The sequence below is a fragment of the Ochotona curzoniae genome, unplaced genomic scaffold (assembly GCF_017591425.1).
Source record: "Ochotona curzoniae isolate NIBS_2020 unplaced genomic scaffold, NIBS_Ocur_1.0 scaffold_3835, whole genome shotgun sequence".
In the NCBI taxonomy this organism is placed as follows: Eukaryota; Metazoa; Chordata; class Mammalia; order Lagomorpha; family Ochotonidae; genus Ochotona; species Ochotona curzoniae.
The window spans coordinates 3,547,604-3,573,667 of NW_024467114.1; the positions used below are offsets into that span (position 1 = coordinate 3,547,604).

Consider the following 26,064-nt stretch of genomic DNA (forward strand, 5'->3'; position numbering starts at 1 on the left):
GTGCCACGAGCTGGTTTTATTGGTGTGACGTGGGCTCCCCATGGTGTGGCAGGAGTCCCTGCACGGGCCCTTGGCTGCTCCCTGGGCCCAGGCCAGGCCTGGGAGGCTCTCAGAAGTCCCCAAAGTTCACGGTGTACGTCTCCACAGTGGAGAAGGGGAATGTGGGGCCAGTGGCCTCCTCCTCTCCCCACTCCTCTGGCTCCAGCTCCTCCAGCTCTGTCACCACTTCTGTGTAGGTCTCGGTCTCTGTCTCCTCCCAGCCTGCTGAGGTCGGAGGCAGCAAGTCCCAGGGCGCCAGGGTGGGGATGGGGGTAGGGGTAGGGATGGTGCCTGTGGTTGGCATAGGGGTCGTTGGGGTCACAGGGCCTGCTGTGGTCTGGAGGCGTTGCCGTCTCATTTGCTCCCGCAGACGCAGGCGCTGCTGCAGGCGCTGCCTCTGCATACGCCGCTGCTGGGGGGTCATGGGGCGCGAGGGGTCGATGCGCAGGATGGGCCGGTTTCCGTTCATGGCCATGATCTCCCGGATGCGCTTCCAGTTGGAGCGGGCCAGCACGAAGTTGCACTGGGTGGCCCCGATGTCGTAGTCCACATTGCAGGTCTTGGAACTGGCTGTGTAGCCGTCTGCGTGCGCCGTCACGCGGTACTCCCCCGGGTTCAGGATGCGCCAGTAGTCGCCTCCGCTGGCTGCCATGGGAGGGAGGAAGGACTGGGTGGGCTGCCCCCTGCCTCTCACCTGGGGAAGGCAGGCAAAGGTGTGACCCTCGTACCTGTCTTCACCCCGTGGTTGATACCACTCACAGAGATGGTGGCATTGGCAATGGGGATGCCTTGCTCATCTGTCACTACCCCCTTGATGCCGCGGTGCACCTACAGAAAGAAGAGCTAGGTGTGTGTGGAGGGCCCACGCCCAGGCCAGGGTTCAGGTGTCCCCCCATAGCCCCACGTGGCCTGGCCCCACCTGCTCCATGAAGGTGAGCAGTGCCTCCTTGTTGTTCTCCCACTCACGGGGCAGCTCACTTTCGTGGGGGAACTTGTCGCAGCCCAGGTAGATGGAGAGCTCCAGGCAGTTGGTGTGCAGGTAGCTGAAGTCATTGATGGCTGGACAGGGACAGGCAGACCTGTGTTGAATCCTGCCCTGAGCCATGACCCTCCTCCCGACCCCTCCGGCCGACTCACTGCCTGAGCGGGGTTTCCACTTGGCCCCATTGACGATGCCAGTGCCACTGGTGTAGTCCTGGGCCTGGCACCCACCCCGGTAGGGCTCCGTCATGGTGAGATGGGCAGAGGCAAAAGAAATGGCCAGCCAGCGGAAGATGGCATGGTCAGGGGTCTCCTGGGCCTCAGAGACCTCGTCATCATCTTCGCCCCGGGCGGCCGCCATGGCTGCAGCCAGCAGCTGCTCCTGGCTGGGCGTGCGAGCCATGTCGTACGGGTAGGACACGAGCCTCTCGCCTCCGTTCAGATTTGCTCCCAGCACAAAGGGGTTCTTCTCCATCCAGGCGATGATGGCCCGTACCTCCGTGGACACCTGAGGCAGCCAGGGTCATCGTGGCACCAGCACCACCACCCTCCCCTCTCATGCATGCCCCTCTGGCTCCCACAAGCAATGCCCAAGCCTGGCTGTCTGCCAGCCCCTGCCCTGTTAGCAGGTTGCAGCTATCTCACCGTGGCATCAGGGGACAGGTAGCGCTCGGGGATGGGCAGGTTATTGTTGGGGACCCGGTAGGGGACCCATTTCCTCTCCTCGGCTCCCCAGAGCACGGTGTTGAGATCTGGGAAGTCCTCAAAGATGTCAAACCCCTCCTCCGTCCACAGTCCCAGCGCCCAGTTCCCGAACTCGGAGCCCTGTGGACACAGCCGACTCAGCAGCAGACCTGGCGCTGACCACCCGCTTCCCGCCAGGTCCCCTGCCACCCACCATCTGTGCTGCCACCTCGTAGCCGTCGGGGTTGAGGGACGGCACCAGGTGGATGCGTGTGTCCTGCACCAGGCTGCGCACGCGGGGGTTGCCGTCGCGATACTCGCGGCACAGGTACTGCATCAGCAGCAGCAGCAGCTCGCGGCCCAGCACCTCATTGCCGTGGATCCCAGCTGTGTAGCGGAACTCGGGCTCCCCTGCAAGGGCAGGGGCCGTGGCAGCCACTTAGACAACTGAGGCCTGCTGAACACCACAGGACAGACCTGTGCCCCAGGTGGCCAACACCTCTCAGGGCTGGACCATTTACAGCGCCAGGGCCTTGTCTGAGCCCACAGTGGGGGAAGGAGGCACAAAGCCCTGTAGGGATGGGGTGGGAGGGAAGCCCTGGCACTGTCATGGCCATGTTTGCAGGCCTTACCCAGCTCGTGCTCCCCAGGGTTGTCTGAGATCTCCATGGCGTAGATCTTGAGGCCACGTGAGCTCTTGCCTAGGCTGTATGTGCGTGTGATGGTGGGGCACTCCTCATTCACCACCTTCATCAGCTGAGGGAGGATGCCAGGTCACTGCTGGGGCCCCTCCCCCTGCCTATCTCCTGCATGTGCAGGGACAGATAACCCCTGCCCATCCCAGGCCCTGTCCTACACAGGAAGGCCAAGTCCCTGGACCCAGCGGGCCTGGGACATGCACTCCCAACCTGGCGCATGTCCTTGTAGCTGTGGTGCCGGAAGTCCAAGTTGTCTGTGACCACTACCTCGTTCTGTGCATAGTAGCTGTAGACGGCTGCAGAAGGGTACAGGGCGGGGCCCTGAGCCAGCTGCTCAGCACCCCCCGCCAGCCCCAAGCCCTGCCCCACCAGGCCCCAGCACTCACGGGACACAGGGCAGCCCAGCACCTCGAGGCGCATGCACAGGCTGCCGTTCCAGGTGAGTGGGTAGACACGGATGAAGCGAGCCACCACTGGCTCCGGAAGTTCACTCAGCACGGGCGTGTCCTTGTCCACGTTGCCGTGGAAGGTCTGGGGAGAGCAGGCCTCAGAGCAGCCCTGCACCCCTCTGAGAACCCACCCTGCCAGGAAGAGGGCAGATGGAGGGCCTGGCACCCACCATCTCCTCATAGCCGTTGGTGTACATCACCCACGTCTGGCTGTCGTTGCTAAAGCCCAGGAAGAAGGTGGTCACAAAATCATCGCTGTGCGGGGGTAGGACATTGGTCAGCTGTAAGCCACAGGCACCCCCTGTGCCACCCCCAGCTGGGCCCCAAGGACCTGGAGGCCGTGGCTATGGCCATGACTTGTCCCTGACCTCTGGCCTGGCAGGCACGGGTAGGCCCCTCGCTGGCCTTCCTGGTATCCCACAAATCCCACCCACTTCCTTGGGGCCTGCCCTGGCCACATACTGAATGCTGGAGTCCCGGCCCTGTGTGATGACGCCCGTGAAGCGGGTTGTCCTCCTGGTGTCCACCTCAAGCCACTGAGTCTGTGACTCGTCCTCAGCACACCAGGCCCCGTCGTAGTAGTCATCTTCATTGGCACCGGCCTGTTGCGGGGTGGCAGGAGGCTGAGTCTGGGCCCAAGAGCTCCTCGCCCCACTGGGACGACAGCTAGGGTACCCACCTGCATGTTGAGCCGGCCACGCTGTGCCCCCAGGCCATGGCGGAGCATGGAAGAGGCACGGATCTGGTTGTCCTCGATGCGGTGGGACTCCATCCCAATGGGCGGGCACTCTGGGGACACACACATCCAGGCCGGAGCTCACAGCTCACCCCGCCAGACCCCAGGCAGCTGGGACTGCTCCAGGCATAGAGGTTCACACGGCATCCTCAGGACAGGGATGCCTGTGGTGGTGATAACACGCCTTGCTCCTCCCCTCTTGTCCCCTGGAGCAGGTGGCCGTGGGCCAGAACCAGGCTGCTATTTGATGTAGCTGCCCTGGACTCCAGGGACACCCCTCACCCCAGGACAGAAGTTACACAGCAAAAAGGGGCTCTGGACACCCCCACCCCTGCCTGGCTCCCACTCACTGATCTTCTCTGTGGGCGCCCATTCTTCCTCCAGCTCCTTGCCCTTCGAGGGCCCTGGGGGCACAGGACAGGAGGTGATGCCAACTCCAGGCAGAGGGAATCCCTGGCCTGCCACCCCCAGCCCAGTCCAACCATGCACCTTGGGCGTCCTTGCCCTTCTCCACAGTCCACTTGTCCTCTGTCTCCTCCTTGGGGCCGCCACCCTGCTTTTTGGGCTTTTCTGGAGGATACAAGGCAAGAGGCTGGTGATCCAGCCTTGGGACTCTGTGGGCGGGGTGCAGGGAGCAAGGGCCGGCCCACTGCAGGGAATACCACGTCCCACTCACTCCGCTCCTCCTTCTCCTCGTGGGTGTCCTGCTCAGCATCGGGCTCCGGGGCCGGTGGGGGCGGGAAGTAATAGTCCACTACGGGGAGACGGATGGCTGAGGTAACAGCCACAGAACCAGGGGTGCAGACAGCACAGCACAGAGAGGCGGGGCGTGTGCCCACCTGGCCCTCAGGAGGGGTGCAGGCAGGGAGAGGCCCCAGGGCTGAGAGGTGACGTGACAGCAAGCACCTGGGATGGGCCGGACAGGGGACTTGAGAGGCAGATATGGACCTGGGGGCAGGACCAGGTGAGGGCCTGGCAGCTGCTGCCTCGACAGTGGACAGGCCAGAGAGGGAGGGCTGGGCCTCAGGCGGGGCCAACGCTGAGCCAGACAGGCTGGGGCAAGGACAGCAGGAGGAGCGAGGCAGGCTCCTGCAGGCCCTGTCCTTGGATCACACGTGTCTCCCATGCGGTACTCACTGTCGTCATAGTTGGGGATCACAAAGCCATCCCCATAGTCAGGGGACAGCGGGGGCAGCAGAGGTTCTGCAGGGGGCTCTGGAAGAGGGGAATGCGGGAGTGAGGCACAGCCTGGCCCTGGCTGTGGCCCCCGCCCTGACCGCTGGCCCCATACCCTTCTCCTCGGCTTCCTTGGCCTTCTCTTCGGGACGCTGGGGCCACAGTCGCTCGGGCCTCTTCCTGCTGGGCGGCTTGGGCTTCTTTTGGCGCCGGATGTACTCAACTGCAGGCAGGCGGGCCCTGAGCTCGAGCCAACCCCCAGCTCCTGCACCCCCCGAGGCCCCGCCAGCCGGAACCCCAAGCCTGCTCACAGTCCTCGTAGTCTTCCCGCTCGATCTGGTCGTTGTAGTCCAGTGTGGGCACCTCCGTCTCCTCCTCCACCTCTGAGGGGACAGCACCAGCCTGATGACCAGGCCCGGCTCCTCAAGGAAGCCCCTCGTGGGCTGGGGCAGATGGCAGCCACTCACCCTGCCGTGGCTCTTGGGGTTGTCCACGGGCTGCCGACTCCTCCTCCTCAGGGCTCGGCCAGGCATGTGTGGGGGGCTCACCTGCAACAAGAGGCCCCACAAGGGGCAGGTAAGGGGCCCCATGGAGACAGCGCCCAGGGCACACGGCTGCTGTCTCTGGAGCACCCCCTCACCCTCGCTGCTCTACCCAAGTCCACAGGAGCCCGCACAGACCTGCCTCCCAGAGCCGCTCCTCCGGGCCCGGGCTGGGGGGCGGGGGCAGGGGCCACTCCGAGGGTTCTGAGATGGCTGGCACGGAGGGCCTCTTCCCTGCCAAGGGCCTCTTGGTGGCCTCAAGTGGCTTTTCCTTGGGCTTCTTGGTGGCCTTGGGCGGCTTCTCTTTGGGCTTCTTGGTGGCCTTGGGCAGCTTCTCCTTAGGTTTCTTGGTGGCCTTGGGCGGCTTCTCTTTGGGCTTCTTGGTGACTTTGGGCGGCTTGTCCTTGGGCACCTTGGGTGGCCTGGGAGATTCCTCCAGGGGCTGTTTGGTGGTCTTGGGGCCTCTGTCCTTCTTGCCTTTCTTCCCTTTGTCTTTGGCCTTTTCTGGAGGGGCTGGCCAAGACGCAGACAAGTTAGCAGAACTCTGCCCCAGGGTGGCCCTCCACCCAGGAGGCCTGGGGTGTCCCTCGCCCCTGGCTGGGACCTGAACCTGAGCTTGAGTCTGCCAGTCACAGGCTGTTAGCACCACGACTCGGTCCTCATGGACAGACCCTCACTCCCAACCAAAACCTCTAAAGGGGATCCCACAATCCACTCTGCCTGGGCGGGCACTTTCTATGCTAGACTCAGCACACCGATGTGAACCTTCCAGCCAGACCTGGGGGCAGGAGTCGGCCACGGGAGAGGGGGAGCTTCAGGGGTCGGGGGCATGAGGGCGCTTGGCAGCTAGAGAGGTGAAGACAGTCTGCATGGGCCGCCGACCCCACGAATGCCGGCACCTTTCGGTCTCCCGAGAACAGAATCACCAGACCCTTCGACACACTCGCTGCCAGGAAGACCGCCAAGATTTATGGACGCGGATTACGTAAGCGCCCCGCGTGCTTGGGCGATGCCTCACCTCGGTTATTCTGACGACCCCGACTGCCTCTGCCACCTGCATGCCTCCTGGGGCAGGGGTCCCCAGCAAGCCCTTCCCCACCTGCGCTCCTGGGCCCAGATGGACAAGCCAAGCACGAGCCCGTTGCGCTCCCCGCGTACGAGCGGAGCCCGCGGGGTGGTGACGGTTCACCCCACATGCACGTGTCCCGCAGGCGCCCAGCCCGGCGGGCCCCTCGGGTCCCGCCCCCGCTCACCTCCGGCGGCCGCCCCCGGCCTGGCCCCAGCCTGGGCTTTGCGGCCGCGCTGGGTGGGCTCGGGCGGCGCCGGGGCCTCCACGTCGTCCTCCGGCGGTGGCCCGGGCCCCAGCTCAGAGAGGAAGCCCTCGAGGAACTCCTCGATCTCGTCGTCGGTCAGCACCGTCTGCGGGCACCCTCCGGGGCACAGCGCCAGCAGCGCCAGGAGGCCGCCAAGCAGCGACGCGGTGCGCGCCACCGCCATGGCCGCAGAGGGCCCCCGGAGCGGCAGGGGAGCTTTCCCGAGGGGGCGCAAGGGGCTCCGGAGGGAGGAACCCACAGGGGTGCAGGGGAGGGAGGACCCGACGGGTGCAAAGGGCTCCGGAGAAGGGCTCCTCGCGGGGTGCCGAGTCTGCGTGCGGCTCTCCGGGGCCGACGGGGGACTGGGCGGTCCGGGCTCCGCGGCGCTGGCGGCGACTGTGCACTCCGGCCCCGCGTGGCGAGCTCCCGTCCTTTCCAAAGCGCTGGCTGCGGCCGGGGCGGGGGCGCCGGGGCTTCCGGAGTTGGCTCCCCACCCCCAGGGAGGAGGAGGAGGAGCCGGGCGCCGACGGAGGGGCTGGGGCTGGGGGGGCGGGGGAGCCGAGCCGGTCGGCGCCGCACTCTGGGTGCTGGGCGCTGGGCACAGTCCGAGCTGCAGCGATGTCTCAGGACCCGGAGACTGGTACCCAGGACACAGGGACTGGGGAGAAGAAAGGTAGGAGCCCCACGCCCCTACCTCATGGTGCCTGCCCATCCCCATTCCTCGCTTTTTGTGGGCCCTTGCCTGACAGGCCTGGGTGTCCTCTGCGCTGTCACACAGCCAGCCACTCAGGGCTGTGTGGCATTGTGCGACAGACAGCATCCCCCAGTCAGAGGCAGGTGCAAAAGTGCCCCCAGAGGTGCTGGCCCTGACAAAGCAGCTGGGCGAGGGTGCCCCCGACGTGAGCCAGTCTTGTCACAAGAGCTCTGGCCACTGTCCTGTGCTACAAGTGCCAGCGTGAGAAGTTGTGCCTGGCGTGGGCCGTGAGCTTCCCCGGGTGAGCCTGGGCCAGAGCTCCCAAGACCCCCTGTGGGAAGGAGGAAGCAAGAGGATGCAACGGAGCCCTGGGTCAAGGTCAGACGTGGTCAGCCAGAAGCCAGGGTGGTCCATGAGTCTCTGGGATGAGATCAGGTGACAGGATGGCTGACAGGGAAGCGCCAGGGAGGAAGAACAAGGCAGCTGTGCCAAGACCTGGTCCTGGTCACTGGGTCTCCCGGGCTTCAGGGTCTGCCCCTCCCCCAGCCCTGCCTTGTCGCTGGGCTCTCTGAGCAGCGCCCAGGGTCAGGTTCCCACACCCTGGCCCAGCTTGCACCCTTGCAAATGTCTGAATCATCGCCCCTGCCTGACTGTTCTGGGAACTCACTGTTGTCCCCATGGCTGAGGCAGGAGGGCGGTTGGTGAGGGCTCCCCGGGAATGGCTCCCACATCCTCTGCCAGGGAGAACAGAGAGGGACTGGAAGAGCCAGGCGGTGGAGCTGGGGCGGGGTCTGCCGGGTACAGGGGCACTGCAGAGCCCAGGGGACCCCTCCTCAGCCGAGGAGCACAGAGCTAAGCCACAGTGCCCAAGGGCACAGCCCAGGTCAGGATGAGGTGGTGGATTCTGCAGGCCTCCCTGGGGCAGGAGCCTGGGGCTGGCAGAAAGGGCCTGGAGCAGAGGGCTAACCACCGGGGGCTCAGGTGGTACTTCCCGGGCCCTCAGGCTGTGCTAGAGGGCAAGGGCTTTGGGCACAGCTGGCCTCCTAGCGCCTTGGGTAGGGGAGGGAATGCTGCCCGCCAGATGGGAGTCAGAACTTTGATTTCACCCAAGTCTGATCAGGAAATGCCAGGGAGGCCGTCGTACATCACCCTGTGGCCCTGACCCTGACCGCTATGGCGTGGCTGGTGGCCAGTGGCTGCTGCAGACAGTCTGTTTCTCGGGGCAGCTCTGGCCTGGCCTTGGGCGGCGTGAGGATTGGACCTGACCCTGCTGCTCACTTGCTGGTGACCCTTGACCCTGCCTGCTGCTCCTCCCGTATACATACACCATGGGGGCCCGTCATGTGAACCTGCTCCAAAAGCATTTGAGAGGGATTCAGGGGTCCTGGAAGACCCCTGCCGCTGTCTTGGGTTAGCCTCCAGCAACCAAAGGAAAAAGGTCCAGACCCCTAGGGGGGTTCTCTTTTCTGTGGCCTAGGACCTTGCCCTTAGTGGAGGGGTGGCGGAGGAGGTAGGGCGGTCTGGGCTCCTGCAGACGGTGTCTCATCAGCCCTGTGCCTGGCAGAGCCATCTCGTGGCTCTCGGCAGCCTGGAATCCACATGTGATTTTCCACAGGCCGGTGGCCGCGGCGAATTCCTTCCACTGACCGCAGGGCAGGCTGCGGGCCCAGCTGTGGGGAGCCATGCTGGGGTGGGGTCCACCGCAGCCAGGCGGGGGCCGGCGGCCAGCACCGATGAGTCATTCTGCAGCCCTGGGAGCTGGGATGCGGGAAGGGGGCATGTGACCGTGTGAAGTCAGAGGGCTCTGGTGGCAAACGGGGTCGGCCCTGCCCCACGCTTTCATCCAAATTAACTCCAGACGCCTGCCTGCCTCGGAGATGCCGGAAGGCAGCCAGCCGGCACACGCAGGCTGGGGAATCTCCCAACAAGCATGAAGGACTCGCGGGGATGCACATTGCACCCTCTGGGTTTCTCAGTACACTGGCACTGGAATGCAAAAGCAAGCAGCACTGAAGAAAAGGCTGGTGGGCCCCGGCTGGGAGAGCAAACACTGGGAGCCTCAGTGGTGCCAACGGCCTACCCTGCAGCTCAGACCAACCCACAGTGAGTCCCCTGGCTCCGCCGTGCACTGAGAGCTGAGCACGAAACGGGCAAGAATTTGCTGTGATGAGTCTGTACCATGGGGCCTGAGAAACAGCAGGTTTTTGATCAAGAGCAGCTGCTAAAGAGACTTTTTCCCATTTGTAAAGCTCATTCAGCTCCATTTCCACCTTTAAAGAGAGCTGAATGACCATCGGACAGACAACCCACGGAACAAACACGGGCGGCCGACGCAGGTGCAAGAGAGTTACTCCATGGACAGTTCCCCCCACACCTCTCTCTCACACACACACACACACTGAGCCGTGTGGGTGTTCAGTCCAGCAGCTAGGATCCCCACAGCCCACACGGAGTTCCAGCTCCAAGCTCAGGCTCCTGACTCAGCTTCCGCAGACTCTGGGAGGCAGCAGGTGGTGGCTCCAGGGGCTGGAGTCCTGCTGCCACCCATGAGACCTGGAATGAGCTCATGGCTGCATCCCATGCCCAGCTCTGGCCAATTTGGGAAGCAGACTAGCAGATGGAATGGGAGCTGTCTCTCCCTGCCTGTCTCCAAGTCCCTATCGAACTTCCAAAGCCTAAAGCCTCCGTGGTGGTGGCTGCGACTCTAGCCATCTGAGAGCTGCTGGAGGAAGGGACCGCAGCCTGCAGGGTCAGCCCCTTCCAGCTCAGCGTCATCCACCAGGAGCTGCCTCAGGCAGCTGAGCCCCTCAGCTGGCTGTCATCAATGGAAAGTCCCAGCACCCAGGACCTCATGCCTGCTCACATAAACAAGATTTAGAGGTTGGCTGGCACGGCAGCCCAACAGCCTCCAGAGATTCCGGCTGCTTCTGCTTTTGCAGCTCCCTCAGCGCCAGCACGTGGTGTCTGGCCTTCAGCATGAAATCCCAGGGAGTAGCACAAGTAAGTACCAACTCCAGGTCGGCCTAGTGGCACAGCAGCTTAAGATGCCAACTGCAATACTTGTATCCTACTGAGGCACTGGTTCAAATCCCAGCTGTTCCACTTTCCCTCTTGCTTCCTGCTTGTGGTCTGGGAAAGCAGCAGCAGATGACCCACATGCATGGGCCCCTGTACCCCTGTGGGAGACCCGGATGGAGTTTCTGGCACCTGGCTTCAACCTAGCCCATTTGCGGAATGAAACAGTGTATGACAGAGCTGTCCATGTATGGCCCCCTCTCTGTAACTCTGTCCTTCAAATAAATAAATCTTTAAAAGAGAGAGAGAAAGAGACCCATTCTTGGCGGCAGCGGTTGTGTTGCCAGCTGGCAAGTGAGGTATTCACATTCTCTCGTGTCTGCACACCGAGCCAGGAGCTCAGCCAAAGCAAACCAGAGGCAGGCAGCCATCCCGGGCCGCGGGGACCCTGGTGTGGCAGCTTGCACGCTGGAGAGGGTAGCACCACAGCTGGCCAGGCTCTGTTCCCAATCTCCTGCAGGCCAGGAGGGGTTCCCCTGCAAAGCCCCTGCTGTCTGCATCCCCCCTGATCCATCAGCTTTCTCTGCACCCTCGGCCCTGTAGCTGCCAGGGTCCGTCTGTGTCCCCGCTGGGCACTCATGAGCAGGGACCTCAAGAGAACCATTGTGCAGTGAGCCTGCAGGGCTGTGGGAGGTATGGCCAGCAGACAGGCCCACCCGGGTAGGGCGCCCTGCCTTGGTCGCAAGAAGCAGGCCCTTGTGCTCGGCATGAGGCGACATGCCAGTCCTGGGAGGTGGAGCCCATATGCCAGAGCCACAGGGAGGCCCCGGAGCCTCCTCTCCTGCTAAGACAGGTGGTTATGGCTTCCAGGGCTCCAGGGTGGAGTCCCTGCAGAGAGCAGGTGGCTTGCCCCAAGGCCCAGAGTCTGGGTGTGGATGGCCAACCTGTGCTCAGTTCTGGACTGGCTGTGGGAGCTCCATACTGCTGACAGAGGTCGGGGAGAAGCTGGGGGCCATCCCTAGATCTGGGGGTGAGGCTTGCGGGGAAGGCACCAGGGCAGACAGCAGGCAGGGGACTCCAGGAACAGGAACCCTGACCAAAGTCACCGTCAGCTGTCCCTCCAGGCGGTGGCAGTCTGGGCCCAGCATCTCCGTGGGCCCTGAATCTGGGCTTCACTGCAGAAAGTACAGAAGGCTAGGAGGTTGCTGTCAGCGAGCTTGGACCCCGGCCGGAGGGGGTGGTGAATGTTCTCTTACATAACCTGCTGGGCGCTCTGGGAGTCAGCTGCCCTCCAGATGGGCTGGCTCAGCTATGTTGCCGGCCCACCCTTCCCGGCACACCATCCCATCCCTGCAGGATGGGACATGAACGTTGCTCCCTGGGGATGAGGGAGTTGCCAGTGCCAAACATGGAGAGCAGCGTGATGGAGGGTGCCAGCTCAGACATGTGGGCACCACCCGCCACTCCCAGCCCCTCATGTTCCACATGGGCGTCCACACCTGCTTCTATCCTCCCAGGGATGTCTCATAGAACATTTCTAGAAGGAAAGTAAGAGCCCTTCCTGTCCTCTCCCCTATTTGGAAGTTTCAGTCACAGCTCCTAACCTGGGACACGGTGCTGAACTCTACCACCTGCCATAGTCCTCACGGACGACTGGCTTGAACCAGGATCCAGAGGAGGCTTCATTGCTGTGGCTGCATTGCCCACCTGCATCCCTAGCCACTGGCTTCCTCCATCTCACTTACCCTCGGTCTGGCCGTTTGTGAAAACCAGGTGGCCCCCACTTTTCCCAGGACGTGCATTTTGCAGAATGCATGACGACGTGTTCAGTCTCTGACTGCAGTGATTATATCTGCCTGGGACGTGAACCAGGTTCGCCAAGCTGACTGCCCCAGAGGCCTCTTGACCTCCCTCCCCCGGCGGTGACCACACAGTAAGGGTGCCTTCCACCTCTGCCCTGGTCTCCAGGACCTCAGCCCTGCAGGTCACAGGGCCTCAGCCCTGCAGGTCACGGCGCTGCATCCTTGTCTGATGGTAGAGCCACCATGAGCAGCGGGGGACATCCGGGTGCAGACGGGGTGGGCTCACGACCTCGGTGGAAGTCTGGTGCTGTGGCTCTGCAAACAAGGATTCAGGTCGCTTAGGGACTTGGCAGTCTGAGACAGGCGTTAAGCCATACCTGTAAAGAGACAGAGATGATGGATCACCTCCCACAGGCCCTTGGAAGGGGTTTGCCCCCATGCGCAGGGATCATGGTACACCCAGTGCTGACACCTCTTCTGAGGCCTCTGAGCTTGTTTCTCTACCACCTTCTACTCTACTACTGAGGTCTCCCGGTCCCCAGTCTCAGTGTCGGAATGCAGGGCTCTGGCGCGGGGCTCGGCTGCCTCTATTGAGCTGCACCTTGGGATCTGCCTGCCACACTGGCAGTCTGGTCTTGAGAGCCGCCTCCCTTGATTTCTCTGCAAACCTCATGCTGCCCCCTGCTGGCCGCCTCCGCCCCAGGCCGAAGAAAATCTCCCTGGCTCTCCTCTCCCAGCAGGTCCAGCCCACATTCCGGCCGGTCACCACCCCACTCGCCTGGGCTAGCCTGCTCTCGCCCCACCCCGCTAGGCCGAAAGGCCCCATCCTTGCCTCTGCACAAAAACCCCTCTCACTTGGAGTCAAGGCAAAGTGCTTCCGGGGCCACAGCCATGGGGACTGGGCCCTGCTTTTCAGTCCCTGTGGCTATAGCCTCTGGGTCCTCCTCTCTAGAGTCCACCAGGCGTGGCCTCACCTCCCTTTGCCCTGTGCCAGCGCCCACTGCATCAGGCCTCCTGTCCACGCAGTCTCTGCCACCCAGAGCCTGTTGTTACAGGCAAAGCCCACAGGAGGCACTATTGCCACTCCTTTCTCTGAATCACTGTGTGTCCCAGCCAAGTCCCCTTGGCCATCTGCCTGTGGTCTGACGTCGTGTGTCCCCCATGATGCACTCCTGCACTTCAAGCAAAGCTGGTCATCACAGGGATCTCCTTGAGCGAGCAGTGTGGCCCTGGCTTCTCATGTGTGCCTCCCCAGAGATCATATTCCTGGCTGTCCACTTTTCTCCTTGACCTTGACCCGCCGCTGTGTCAGGAGCCTGTGGTTGCCTGTGCAGCCTCTCAGGACTCTGTGCTCCACAGGCAGCAGGAAGCTTGCAGCCACGTCCTTGTCTGTGACCCGCAGGAAGCTGAGAGCCACATCCCTATCTATGATCAGCAGCAGGATGTGCAGACACCTAAAGAATGGGAAGGGCCCATTGTGCAAGAGCACAGCAGGGTTCCATTCTGCCATGATGCAAACGGAATCATCTGGAGCAGGGCACAGAAGGCTCAGCAGCTTGCAGGAGACCGGGTGCCCCCACCCACCAGGCCAATGGGAACACCTGCTGGGAACGCCAGGAAGGCTCCGAGTAAGGATGCAGCACCTGTGTGGATCCTCCAGCCCCAGCCCCGGGGGCGGAGCCACGGCCTTCTCTGCCCTCGCCCACACTCCAGACTTCCCACAGGGAGTCCTGAGGGCCTGCAGTTCCACACCCTGCTCCCACAAAGCCTGTCCTGACCAGAGCCGCTCATCCCCTTAGTAGGCCTTAGCAGGTGTGGCTTCCAGACCTGGCGACAGCAGACTTCCCACTGGAGCCCCAGGCTGTGATCCTTCGCTAGCCCAGCCACTACTCCAGGCTACCCTCACCACCAGCACCAAGCTGAGAGCAGAGGCGCCCACGCCAGTGCCCGGGGCCAGCAGCCTCGGCAGCCCAGGTCCAGCTGTGTCAGCAGCTTCCCCCCTCCCCTCCACTGCTGGCTCCAATGAACACTGACAGGCTGCCTGCGGGGACTGGGGGGTGGCCAGGCCCCAGAGCAGGGCGGAGTCCTGGCCCTGTGAGGACAGCACCAGGGTGGCCCTCCTGGCATGTTTGGTGGAGAGTGGCGCTTGGGAGTGACCCCCTGGTCTCTGACCTTGCCCGAGAAGGGGAACTGCCACATGTGGCTCACCTTGGAAACAAGCAAACTCAAGCGTCGAGGCTCATGGCAGGCCTCAGCAAAGGCTGTGGCAGCCAGAGGGCTCTGCGGGCACTGTAGTCTGCAGAGCACCAAGTCAGCTGGACGCCAGGCCGTGCAGGGGCCAGTGTCCTAGGGGGCCCGGGGCCGGGTGAGTTCCCTCGAGCCACCCACCCCAGCAGGCTCTGTGTCCCACAGGGCAGACAGCAACTTTGGGGAGGGGATGGCAGGGCAAGGGAGAGCTCCGCAGCTACCCTCTGGCTCAGGCCATGGCCCTGCCTCTCACCAAGCCTCCCTGGCCTGATCCTGGGGGCACTCAGGCCAGCAGAGCAGGTGCCTGGAACCCAACAAATGTTCTGCACTGAAAAAACTTATCTTTTAATTCCATTTTCATGAACTTTAAACTTACTCCAGGTCTCTCCCACGGGTGCAGGGTCCCAAGGCTTTGGGCCATCCTTGACTGCTTTCCCAGGCCACAAGCAGGGAGCTGGATGGGAAGTGGGGCTGCCGGGATTAGAACTGGCGCCCATATGGGATCCCGGGGCGTTCAAGGCAAGGACTTTAGCTGCTAGGCCAATGTGCTGGGCCCCACTCACTCTGATTTTTTACCCTGTCACAGGTTCAGCTCCAACCGCTGCAGCCACTTAGGGAGTGAACCAGCCAGGACGTGGACCAGTGCCCATATGGGGTTCCAGTGCTAACGAGGGGAGGTTTAGCCAATTAAGCCGTCGCACTGGGGCCCTGTTCTTTGAAATAACATTTGTACAAACAGAATGAAAAAGGTGTCTGTGCCACTTGTGGACCCAGGGTCCTGCAGACGCTTTCTTGGGCGGGAGGGCACCCTCTCTCCCACATCCCCAGTGCGTATGCCACAGGCGTTCGACAGACACAGCCCCACCTCACACTGGGAGGAGTCAGCAAGGACCACAAGGACGCCCCTCCTGCATGGCACCTGTTGGCTCCCAGGCAGGGCTGGGAGCACTCCTGGATCCCCCACATGGTGATGGGAACCCAGCTCGGCCCTGCGCAGACATCACCCCACAGCCTCCGTTAGAGGCCCGGCAAACCACCGCGGAGGCAGGCCGTGCAGAAAGGGCCACAATAGATGTGTCCATCCGTTCCATTTCCCTACCGCCCTCCTAACCCTGGAGCTGCTGAGGCAGCACGCGGGGGTTCTATCCTCCCCTCCTGGCCCATGGCTGCCAAATCAGCTTCCAGTGCCCTCAGCGCACGCCGGCTGGGAGCTGGGAGGCAGCTGGGTCTCTCAGGTGAAGGCGGAGCCGCTCTCGCTGCCCAGGCTTGGTGCCCACCTCCTACCTGCCCGCAGTTGTGCCAGTGCGCATGGCAGCCTGTGCTCCTCCCCTAGGGCCTCCAGCTCCCAAGGGCTTGTGTCACGCTTTCCTGGCAGTTTCCAAGCTGGCCATCACATTGAAATCAAGAAAACGCTGGTCGCCTTTCTGCCAGGCCGGTTTTGGTTTCTTTTCCGGGTTTAGACGCATCACTCGTCTGGAATTTATTTTGGTGTTAAGGGTACCAATTACCGTGGTTTTAAAAATGGCCGACCCCGCCGCCATTCGGCTGAAAACCCCTGACGTGGCCCCCCACGCAGGTGTGGGCGTTCAGGGGTCGACTGGTCGAGGGCGCGCAGACTGCACTGACCCCACACGTGAAGCCCATCACTCCGGGATCGGGACCAAGCCCCTCCCACGCCTCGGCCCCGCCTCCCCGGCTCTGGGCACGCCCCCATGCCCGTGCCCCGCCCCCGTGCTGGCCACGCCTCCCCAGCGCTTTTCTGGGCTACACAAGGCTTTCCGCGAGGGTAATTTACATAGGAGCGTGTCCGCCTGCGATATTTGCATAGAGGCGGGGCCCCCGGAGTGGCCGGGACACTACAGCGCTCTGATTGGTTCCAGGCTCGCCCTGAGGCTTCACTTGAACGGGGCGGGGCCCAGCGGGCGCTAGGCCCGGCTTCCGCCTTCCGCAGGCCTTGGTCCTCCCGGATGCTCCCAAAACGGCGGCGGGCGCGGGGCTCTTGTCCTGGGGGTTCCGCCGCTGCCGCTGCAGAGTGCCCCGTGCGTTTCCCCGATGTCGTCATCCACCTGGTGGAGTCGCGCATGGGTCGCAGTCGCCGGGCCTTCCTCACGCGCCTGGCGCGGTCCAAAGGTTTCCGCGTCCTGGAGACCTGCAGGTGCGCAGCCCCTGGGTGACCCCCAGCCCGTCCCCAGCCCCGCAGGGCGGCTCCCGCACTGCCCCGACCTGGCGGGATGGTGGGTGCCACCAAGGCAGTTCCAAGGGGCCGGAGTACAGTCAGCCTGGTGTCCCAGAAGGACAGAGGGCACTTGGCCAACAGGAAGGGCCTTGGGCCTCCCCTGCCTTCTCCCTGCCCAGCTCCGAGGTGACCCACGTGGTGATGGAGCAGATGTCCGCAGAAGAGGCTGGTCGCTGGCAGGAGTGCTGGGCAGCGGCCGCACCCCCGGGCTGCCCTTTCCCGGCCCTGCTGGATGTCAGCTGGTTCACAGACAGCATGACCGCGGGACAGCCTGTCCCCGTGGAGCAGAGGCACCGGCTGGAGGTGAGCTGGTACAGGGTAGCCTCCAGGGCAGGGCCGTCCCAGCTTGGGGCTGCAGGTTCTTTCAAGTCCATGGCCTCCGCGGCTCTCCCTGCTGGGCGGCGGGCTCTGCCCGTGTCCCCTGACTGTGCCCTGTGGCCCTGCCTGCCCAGAAGGGTGGATACCCCAGAGAGGCAGCAAAGACAGGCCTGTGGTGACCCGTGCATTCCTGCCCACAGGTGCCCAAGCCCAAGCCAGAGGAAGGACCCCAGGGGCCTCTGTGGCTGCCCGCCTATGCCTGCCAGCGGCCCACGCCCCTCCATCACCACAACACTATGCTGTCGGTGAGCTACCGCCGGGGAAGGGTGAGGTGTACCAGATCGGGGTGAAGTGCCCTGCCCTTACCAGCACGTCCCCTGCAGGAGGCCCTGGAGACCCTGGCAGAGGCAGCCAGCTTTGAGGGCAGTGAAGGCCGCTTCCTGTCCTTTCGCAGAGCGGCCTCGGTGCTCCGGGCCCTGCCCTGCCCCATCACAGCGCCGAGTCAGCTACAGGCACTGCCCCACTTCGGAGAACATTCCTCCAAAGTCGTCCAGGTAGGCACATGTCACCCTGGGCTGGAGGTGCCAGCACACTTGGAGTTTCCTGGCTGGTGTCGCCTGCATCAGGATGGGCCGGCCAGCCACTAATGCTCCCAGGTGGCCCTGAGTGGTCCATGAGTAGCTTTTTGCTTTCTTTGAAAGAAATGTTTATTTACTTGAAAGCCAGAGTTACACATAAAGAGGAAGAGAGAGATCTTGTATCCACTAGGTCACTGCCCAGATGGCCACAATGGCAGGGGTGGGCCAGGCTTTAGCCTGGAGCTTCTTCCAGGTCTCCCACCTGTGTGCAGGGCCCGCAAAACTTAAGCCATGCTCCACTGCTTTCCCAGGCTGTAAATGGGGAGCTGGGTCTGAAGTGGAGCAGTTGGGTGTTGAGCTGGTCCCCACTGGGATGCCAGTGCTGCAGGCAGCGACTTAAACCTCCATGCCACAGCACTGGCCCCTGTCAAGAGTTTTTGAGGACCCCACAAGGTGAGGTTCCCTTTTGTGCATCTTCATTGCTAGGACACATAGTGACAGGAGCTGCATGAAGCTGTGGCTTTAGAAAGCAGATATTTACGTTCCCCAGGGCTTGCTACTCAGCTTAGAGATAAGCCATGTTAGCCAGGACCCAGCTGCAGGGCTCCAGGCCCCCTGGGGCTCTGACCGGAGCCCTCCCCAGCTCTGGCAGCGACCGTCTCCTGACATAGGCTCCGCTTCCAAGTTCTGTTATCCTGACTTCGCCAACCCCCAGTTGCAGGACCTGGGGTGCCTGGCCCTCTTGGGTTCTGGTCTGTCCCCCATGTCCTTGGGCTTTGCCCTGTCTGACCTGGCTGCCCAGTGCTTGGCTGTGTCGCCTCCCACAGGAGCTGCTGGAACACGGGCTGTGTGAGGAGGTGGAGCGTGTGCGGGGCTCGGAGAGGTTCCGGACCATGAAGGTGTGTGGCTGGGCTTCAGGGGAGGATAGGCAGCCGAAGCCTGGGTTGCCAGATTCCAGCTTAAGCCGAGTTTGGAACTCACAAAGGGTGGGCGGAGTAGGTGTGAGAGAAAATAAATGGACCACTACAATTTCATGATTGTAATGGACAACACAAGAAAGGTGTCCCCTTTACTTATACAGAGGCAGTCACAAGCTCTGGCACAGGCGTTTTATGGCATGGGCAAGTATGTGTTTCCCAGGATAATTCTGCTGTTTATTTCACCGTAAAGCAGGATGTTACGGATCCTGACCCTGTGGTCAGGAAGTTCTCAATAGATGGTGCATATCAATCGGTAACACTTTCTACAGCTTCATCTTGAATCAGCTAGGCGAGGAAATGCATCACAGAAGGAGGGACCTACAGATCAAGGAAAGAAAACCCTAAACATTGATTCCCACGACACCCGTGGACTAACCAGCCTACATTAGCGTGTTTCACAATGTTAGTGTGAACATTCTCCAGCCCTCCCAGCCATGTGATCCATGGGGGCAGCAGAGACGGCAGGAACTGGAAAAGGCCCTTTGCCAGCAGCATCCCTCTGCTGCCTTCCAGCGGCATCAACTTCCAGGCTCACGTTGGTAGTAAAAACCCACACAGCCTTGGCGAACAACGCCTGCGTGGATTACAGAATTCTCAGTGGAGTGGTTTTGGTGTCCGTGTAGAGGGAGGTGCACCTGCCTGCAGGTGGTTGCAGAGACTCCACAGGGCCCTGCCATGCAGTGGAAAATTCCTCACGGCCTTGCCTGCAGGGGAACAGTTGACACACCCTTGTGTCCTCCACACCCACTGCACGGACCCCAGCACTGGGCCCCCTGGCACCATCTGCCTTACCTGACCGTGCATGTGCTCAGGCAGGCCTTGTGCTGCCCACACCTGAAGGGAAGCCTTTCTTGGTGTCAGCCGGCACTAGCCTGTCCTTGGTCATGGGTGCCACTTCCATGCCATGCCTGGATTCCTGCTACTCCTGGCCACCTCCTGCCTTAGTTCTGCTGGCTCTGATGCCATTTTGCCACTTGGCTCGTAGCTGGCTCAGTGGTCACCCCAGTTGGCATAGGTACAGCGTGGCCTTGGGGAGGGTATGCTGTCCGCCATTGATGAGGAGACCTCAGCAGAGGGCAGCTGAGCCCTGTGGGGCAGTGGCCTCTGGCAAGATGGAGGCCCCTTGTGTTCCTTGTGTTTAAGGCGTCCAGCAGGTCTGGGGTGCCTGTAATGCCCAGGCTGGCAGACCCTCGGGATGTGGCACCCTTGGCTCCCGGAGGTCCAGAAGGGAGGAGGTGTGGGCGGCCACCCCTTCCTGCTGCTCTGCAGAGCAGCCCCAGGCGCTGGCTACACAGCAGCCTTCTTTACTTCCAGGCAACCAGGCTCCCTCTGCTTCTTCCTGAGGGTCCGGGAGGGCTCAGAGTGGCCAGTCCAGGGCATGGGCTGTGGTACCTGTGGGAGCCCCTGTGTGGGGGCCTGGAGCCGGTGCCTGCAACTCACTGAGGCCCGGCAGGGCACACATAGTAGGGCCACAAGTCCAGTGTCCAGTCCAATGTCTGTGGGGCTGTGCCTGGGAGCCAAGGACACTGCCTGGGTGGCCCGGGTTCCGGATGTGGGTCTTGGCTGCCAGGGCAGTGTGCTCCCCCCACCAGAGCATTACCGCAGTGGGTTCTTTCCTCTCGCTCACAGCTCTTCACCCAGGTCTTCGGGGTAGGGGTGAAGACCGCTGACCGCTGGTATCAGGATGGCTTGCGAAGCTTGGATGACCTCCGTCAGCATCCCCGGACACTGACGTCACAGCAGAAGGCTGGTGAGCCCGAGGGAGGCTGGCCAGGGCTCCCAAGTCACCTGGGTGTGGAATGTGTGCAGTCCGGGGTCCTTAGCGCTGGTGCACAGCGGGTAGGGGTGCGCAGGTGCCTGGTGGCCGCTGGTAGGTGGGCTGCCTGGGGTCGGAAGAGTTGGGTGTTACTGTGGTCCTCTGCACTGTCTTCTGGTTAGACTGACCTGGGCCAGGGTCAGCTGGGGCCCACCTGAGGGTCGTGGTGCTGGCTGTAGGTCCGTGGAGGGGTCCAAGTCATGCTGCCATGACTGGGGGCCAATGTAAGTTCAAGGGTCATTAGACTGCAGTTGAATCTGTCACAAGGTGGGTGTCTTTGGCCTTGGAACCCACTTAGGCTCTGTGTGTCACTCACATCTCTGCTGTGTGGGGGAGCTGCTTTGAGCTGCCAGTGGCAGCTGTGTCCTCCAGGTGGCCGGCCTGTCCTGCCCTGCCCGAGGGCTCTGGGACAGGGCCCCTCAGACTTGCTGCCTGACTCAGCCGTGGGCAGAGCCTCGCGCTTCCTGTGCCACACCTCCCATGCCACAGGCAGCGGGAGTGCCAGCAGCGTTTTCCTGGAGCACCCACGGCAGTAGGTGCTATGTCCTATGGCTTGGGCGGCTGGTGGCAAAGCTGTCTTCCTCATGGTGGCATCTCGTGTCATGGCTGGGAAGACCACGACCTTAGAAGGGACAACCTGCGTGTTGACTGTCCCTGTCGGTATTGGGCCATCTGACCGCACCCCTATATCATGAGCTGCGGCCCAGGCGGGAGAAGCTGGAAGGTGGGGGTGCGGGGTCCGGGCACTCTGCTGTCCAGGGGTACACTGGAGCCCTGGAGCAGAAGGGGTGGGCCGTGCCTCCGCCTCCCTGCCCTGCGCTGCTGGGAGATGATGTATGGTGGGGTGCCAGGACCAGCCATGTGAGGCTAGCCTCTGCTTCTCACAGGGCTCCAGTACCACCAGGACCTGAGCTGCCCAGTCCAGCGGCCAGATGCCGAGGCCCTGCAGTGCTTGCTGGAGGTGGCTGTGGGGCAGGCCCAGCCTGGGGCTACTGTCACACTGGCCGGAGGCTTTCGGAGGTAAGGGGAACCTCACACGCCCTCGTGGCTTGGCTCCCGGCCTCTCCCCAGCGCTGGGACCTCTCTGGAAGGACTCGCCCCAAGCCCGGTGTCACCAAGCTCTCTCAGGGGGAAGTTGCTGGGCCACGATGTGGACTTCCTCATCTCGCACCCCACGGAGGGCCGGGAGGCTGGGCTGCTGTCCACAGTGATGCAAAGCCTGCAGGACCAGGTGAGGGCCTACTGCCAGCTTCTGCCCAAGTCCCCTCCCCACACCTTGCCCAGCCTGGCCACACAAGCCTGCCTCCCTGGCAGGGCCTGGTTCTGTACCACCAACACCAGCCCAGCCGCTGCGGGGACTCCAGGCACCTGCTCTGGCAGAGCCACACCATGGATGCCTTCGAGAGGAGCCTGTGCATCCTGCGCCTGCTGCAACCGCAGAGAGCTGCCGCTGGGAGCCCCTCGGGGCCCGGCCCAGCCTGGAAGGCCGTGCGGGTGGACCTGGTGGTGGCCCCCAGCAGTCAGTTCGCCTTTGCTCTGCTGGGCTGGACTGGCTCCCAGGTGGGTCGGGCTCCCAGGAAGGGGTATGAGAGGAACCCGGGGCTGGGCCAGCCCTGCTCAGGGCAGTCTCCCTCCTGCCCCGCAGCTGTTTGAGCGGGAGCTTCGCCGTTTCAGCAGGAAGGAGAAGGGGCTCTGGCTCAACAGCCACGGGCTATTCGACCCCGAGAAGGTATGTCCTGATCCCTCCACTGGGGTCCTGCAGTGCCTCCACGCTCTGCGCCATCCCTCAGCCTGGTCTGGGCAAGGCAGCTGATGTCAGCTCCTATTGCAGAGAGCCTGCCTGCCCGCGGCCACCGAGGAAGACATCTTCTGCCACCTGGGCCTCCGTTATCTGCCCCCAGAAGAGAGGAATGCCTGAGCCTGCCCTGGTGACCTGAGCACGCCCCACCTGCTGTGTGTGCGGAGGGGGGGAGTCCCTGCAGAGCCAGCCTCACTCCTGGCCCTTGGGCTCCTGCTTTGGTGACCCTGAGCACTCCCCACCTGTTGTGGGGGACCCCACAGAGCCAGCCTCACTCCCGGCCCTTGGGCTTCTGCCCTGGCCAGGGACCAGGTCGGCTCCTGGAGCACAGCGAGTGGCCCCTGTGGCTGGCGTCCCCACCTGGGCTCTGCTGTTCTTGGCACAAGCCACCTCTTGTCCCCACCTGCTCGCCGTGGCAGTTCCTAGCTAGGAGCCTCATGAGCCTGCTCGTTTCTGCCCAGCCTGTGGCCTCATCTGCAGCTTGCTTGGGTGTAGGGGATTGCCCCCCGAACCAGACCACCGGATGCCTGAGAGACCCGAGTCACGTTCTGGGCAGACTGAATGCTGCCAGGAAGCAGTCTTCCTGCTGGGACTGCGACGACCTCGCTGGCCAAGCATGATTGGGACGCGTAACACCTCACCGCCTCTTAGTGCTGGTGGCCCGGCGTGTCTGAGTACTGAGATTCTGAGATGTTCCTTTTCTTGTTCATCTGTTTGTTTACCATATCAGTTTCTGTAACTCATGTTTGCTGTACTGTTACCATAAAGCCTGGTGATTTTTGCCCAACTTCCTTGTGATCTATCTTACAGGGGCTGTGTGCTAGTCTAGTTAATAAGTAGCTTACCTGCCTGCCCTGCAAAAGTTTTAGTGTAAAAGTGCTTAGGAGGGCCTGGTGCAGTGGCCTAGCAGCTAAAGTTCTCGCCTTGAATGTGCCCCGGGATCCCATATGGGTGCCGGTTCTAATTCTGGTAGTCCCACTTCCCATCCAGCTCCCTGCTTGTGGCCTAGGAAAGTAGTCCAGGACAGTGCAAAGCCTTGGGACCTACACCCACGTGGGAGACTCAGAACTAGTTCCTGGCTCCTGGCTTCGGATCGGTGCAGCACCAGGTATTGTCACTTGGGGAGTGAATCATCAGACAGAAGATCTCTGTCTCTCCTCTCTGCATATCTGACTGTGCAATAAGCATAAATCCATCTTTTTTAAAAGTGCTTAGAGAAACTCAATGGAATGTGCACTGGTTCACTTGCCTTTGCAACCCCTGTGCCCTGATTCTTCTTGGCATGGTCGTCATACTTTGGGTCCAGGTTCTCCAAGAGGGACACCCCAGCACTTGGGTAAAGCCCCAGCTAAGGCTGCTTCCTGTCCTAAGGCTTTGGGCCATTTTCTATTGCTTTCCTAGGCCACAAGCAGGAAGCTGGCTGGGAAGCGGGGCTGCCAGGACTAGAACTGGCGTCCATATGGCATCCTGGCTCATGCAAGGAGAGGACTTTAGCTACTAGGCTACTGCACCAGGCCCAAGTTCTGTTTGTTTTTAATTGTTTATTGCTGGCACACAAAACCACAATTCTTGGGGCTAGTGTGATGGCTCAGTTGGCTAAATCCTCCCTTTGCAAGCACCAGGACTCCATATGGCCACCAGTTTGTGACCGAGCCGCTCTGCTTTCTGTCCAGCTGCCTGCCTGTGGCCTTGGAAAGCAGTAGAGGATGGTTTAAAGCCTTGGGCTCCTGCACCCATATAGAAGAGCTAGAAGACGCTCCTGGCTCCTGATTGGCTAAATCTGGCCATTGAGGCCATCTGGGGGTAAACAAACAAATGAAGATCTGTCTCTTCTCTCTGTAAATCTGCCTTTCCAACAAAAAAATAAGTCTTAAAGACAAATGAACAAAAGACCAGGCTCAGGGGCTGCATTGTGGTGGTAGACGAGGCCACTGCCTGTAAGACTGGCATCCTACGTGGGCACCAGTTCATGTCCGGCTGCTCCATTTCCAGTCCAGCTCTCTATAATGCTCCTGGGAAAGCAGCAGAGGATGGCCCCACACTTGAGAACCCCGAGTCCAACTCTCAGGTCCTTCCAGTGCAGCCCTAGCAGGCACCATGGCGACCTGTGGAGACCTGCCCTGAGCACCAGCTCTGGTGGCAGCCCCAGGCCAGTCCCAGAGGCTGGGGGCTTTACAGTGGGAACTCTTGGTTTGCATCTGTCTAGTTTTTAAAGAGGAAGTTCAACTCTGATCCCCTCTTCCAAGGTGCCAAGAAAGGAGGAGCAGTGTTGGCACCCGGAAAGGCCATGGCCACGTGTGACCTGTTGGGCAGGTGAATACTCCATTTATGCCCAAGGCCGTTAGGAAGCCTGTCAGTTGAAGCAGGGTATGGGCCACCGCTGCCAGGAAGCATCGCTTACAGACCTGCTATGTTGATGAGCAGTGCTTATCACAAGGCAGCCAGGATCTGCCCTTGAAGCTCATAGGAACAGGTCTGGAGCCAAGTCTGGCACAGGAGGAAAGTTGTGCTCTGTTGTGGGCGTCTACTTGGCAGCAGTGGGCCAGCACTGCTCTGTGGACAGGTGGGCAGGCACATACACACACATAACTCGTGCACAGCAAACATGCACACATGTGTACAAGGCACATGTGCATGTAACTTACTGCACAGACCTATATGCACATATGTAACCCTGGCACACACATGCCCCCTTTCCCGACACCGGGCTTGTCCTGGCTGTTAGGAGTGGCAGCTATGCTTGCTTCCATGCTGCGGGAACCATACAGCTGGGACAGATGGAATGAGGGTCACAAGGCCAGGAGTTGCTCTGGCTGCCTAGCACGGCCGGGCAGGATGTCTCTAATCACCTCATTGCTGCCTCACCCCATTGTATGGGCAGTCCATCACCTCTCTGCTAGTTCATGGAATTACTGGTATGACACCTGAAACTGATTATTTTCAATCATGTTATGGGAAAAGGGTCGTTGGCAACTTAAGACAATGACACACAGCTAGAAGCATGCAATAGTACAATTGAGTGCACATTGTTCCCAAACCTCTTATTATGTGCCCACCTTTGTCCTGGAACTTACCCTAAAATGCATGATGTCCTCCTTAAGAAATGGCTTGGCAACAGTTGACAATAATGGAAGCACAAGTAGTTTTTTTACCGTGCAGCTTCGAACTGCTGCATTACACGGAATGACGCATTTTGGCTTCCCACCACAAAAAGCAGAAAGTATACGGGGCATCTTCTAAAGGCAGACAAATGCTGTGAGCCCCTAGAGGAAAATGGTTTGAAACTTATACCTTATATTGCCACTTATATTTAGGGAAAGGAAATAGTTGAAAAAGATAAGTTTCTTGTGAAGGTCTTCCATTCAGAGAAAGGCTGAACTGCCCTGATCCTGCCCACTGTCCTTCAACAAAACAAAAACAACTGAATCAGTACTAGGTGAGGTAACCAGTGATTGATTGTGAGATTTAATAAAGAATCTATGACATATGCCTTTATAATCTCTTCACTTATAAGTTTCCTTTTGAATTCTTGATATTATTAGTTTAGATTCAGTGAAAATTGACTTTGGATGTAAGTAAACCACCCGTCACTATGTAACCGCATGTACTGCCAACCGTGGAGCTCCTGGCTTCAGCCGGGTGTCTGCAGGTCTGCAAGAGTAATGGCTTGCTGAGAATGTTTTCTTTGAAGTGAAATAATTTTTTTAGGATTGTTTTTGTATTCTTTTAACCATGAAGTAAAAATGAAACAACTGGATGTTGTGCAAAGGCTTGTGATGACTTCTGCATAAATAAAGAAGGCAACTTTTCTGAGTTGTCCATTATGAGCATCATGCTCTAGTGGTCCACGTGTCTTGTCTGCCTTCTCGCCGATCCGCACATCCTCCTCGAGCTCTGAAGTCAGCTGAGCTGGTCTTTGGCACTGTGCCTCTGCCTGCTAGGGAGGGCTGAGGGGGCTGTGG

The 26,064-nt window shown here is 61.1% G+C and overlaps 2 protein-coding genes across 4 annotated transcripts; one reads left to right on the forward strand and one right to left on the reverse strand.

Annotated features, from left to right (window-relative positions):
- Window positions 1-74: 74 nt before the first annotated feature.
- AEBP1 (AE binding protein 1) lies at window positions 75-7,053 on the reverse strand. Its single transcript, XM_040964717.1, has 22 exons — window positions 6,559-7,053; window positions 5,718-5,818; window positions 5,444-5,684; window positions 5,231-5,311; window positions 5,075-5,146; window positions 4,879-4,986; window positions 4,725-4,802; window positions 4,264-4,341; window positions 4,077-4,157; window positions 3,938-3,991; window positions 3,531-3,640; window positions 3,314-3,453; window positions 3,022-3,106; window positions 2,789-2,933; window positions 2,613-2,698; window positions 2,337-2,460; window positions 1,919-2,115; window positions 1,666-1,845; window positions 1,177-1,528; window positions 959-1,098; window positions 768-867; window positions 75-684 (listed from the first exon to the last, which is right to left on the reverse strand). Exons 1-22 carry the CDS (start codon window positions 6,800-6,802, stop codon window positions 110-112), a joined length of 3,372 nt encoding a protein of 1,123 aa, XP_040820651.1. The 5' UTR covers window positions 6,803-7,053; the 3' UTR covers window positions 75-109.
- Window positions 7,054-16,342: 9,289 nt separating this feature from the next.
- Window positions 16,343-22,889, forward strand: POLM (DNA polymerase mu). 3 transcript variants are annotated; one of them, XM_040964941.1, is made up of 11 exons: window positions 16,343-16,531; window positions 16,732-16,930; window positions 17,152-17,235; window positions 17,314-17,484; window positions 18,336-18,407; window positions 20,118-20,238; window positions 21,192-21,324; window positions 21,433-21,535; window positions 21,619-21,864; window positions 21,950-22,033; window positions 22,136-22,889. In XM_040964941.1, the coding sequence occupies exons 1-11, from the start codon at window positions 16,344-16,346 to the stop codon at window positions 22,220-22,222; spliced, it is 1,488 nt and encodes a 495-aa protein (XP_040820875.1). In that variant the 5' UTR covers window position 16,343; the 3' UTR covers window positions 22,223-22,889. The 3 variants fall into 3 exon arrangements, with proteins under 3 accessions (XP_040820875.1, XP_040820874.1, XP_040820876.1); XM_040964940.1 differs by having other exon boundaries at window positions 16,732-16,915; window positions 17,131-17,235; XM_040964942.1 differs by lacking the exon at window positions 21,433-21,535 and having other exon boundaries at window positions 21,200-21,324.
- The last annotated feature ends 3,175 nt before the right edge of the window (window positions 22,890-26,064 follow it).

Bases quoted from the DNA above. Each gene is read 5' to 3' on its own strand.
- AEBP1 (XM_040964717.1), bottom strand. From the start codon at position 6,802: ATGGCGGTGGCGCGCACCGCGTCGCTGCTTGGCGGCCTCCTGGCGCTG. The intron at 5,312-5,443 runs GTCTGTGCGGGC...CTCTTGTTGCAG, and splicing joins GGAGCGGCTCTGGGAGGCAG to GTGAGCCCCCCACACATGCC. The intron at 3,107-3,313 runs GTATGTGGCCAG...ACCCCCGCACAG, and splicing joins GGCCGGGACTCCAGCATTCA to CGATGATTTTGTGACCACCT.
- POLM (XM_040964940.1), top strand. From the start codon at position 16,344: ATGCTCCCAAAACGGCGGCGGGCGCGGGGCTCTTGTCCTGGGGGTTCC. The intron at 21,536-21,618 runs GTGAGGGCCTAC...CCTCCCTGGCAG, and splicing joins TGCAAAGCCTGCAGGACCAG to GGCCTGGTTCTGTACCACCA. The intron at 22,034-22,135 runs GTATGTCCTGAT...CTCCTATTGCAG, and splicing joins GGCTATTCGACCCCGAGAAG to AGAGCCTGCCTGCCCGCGGC.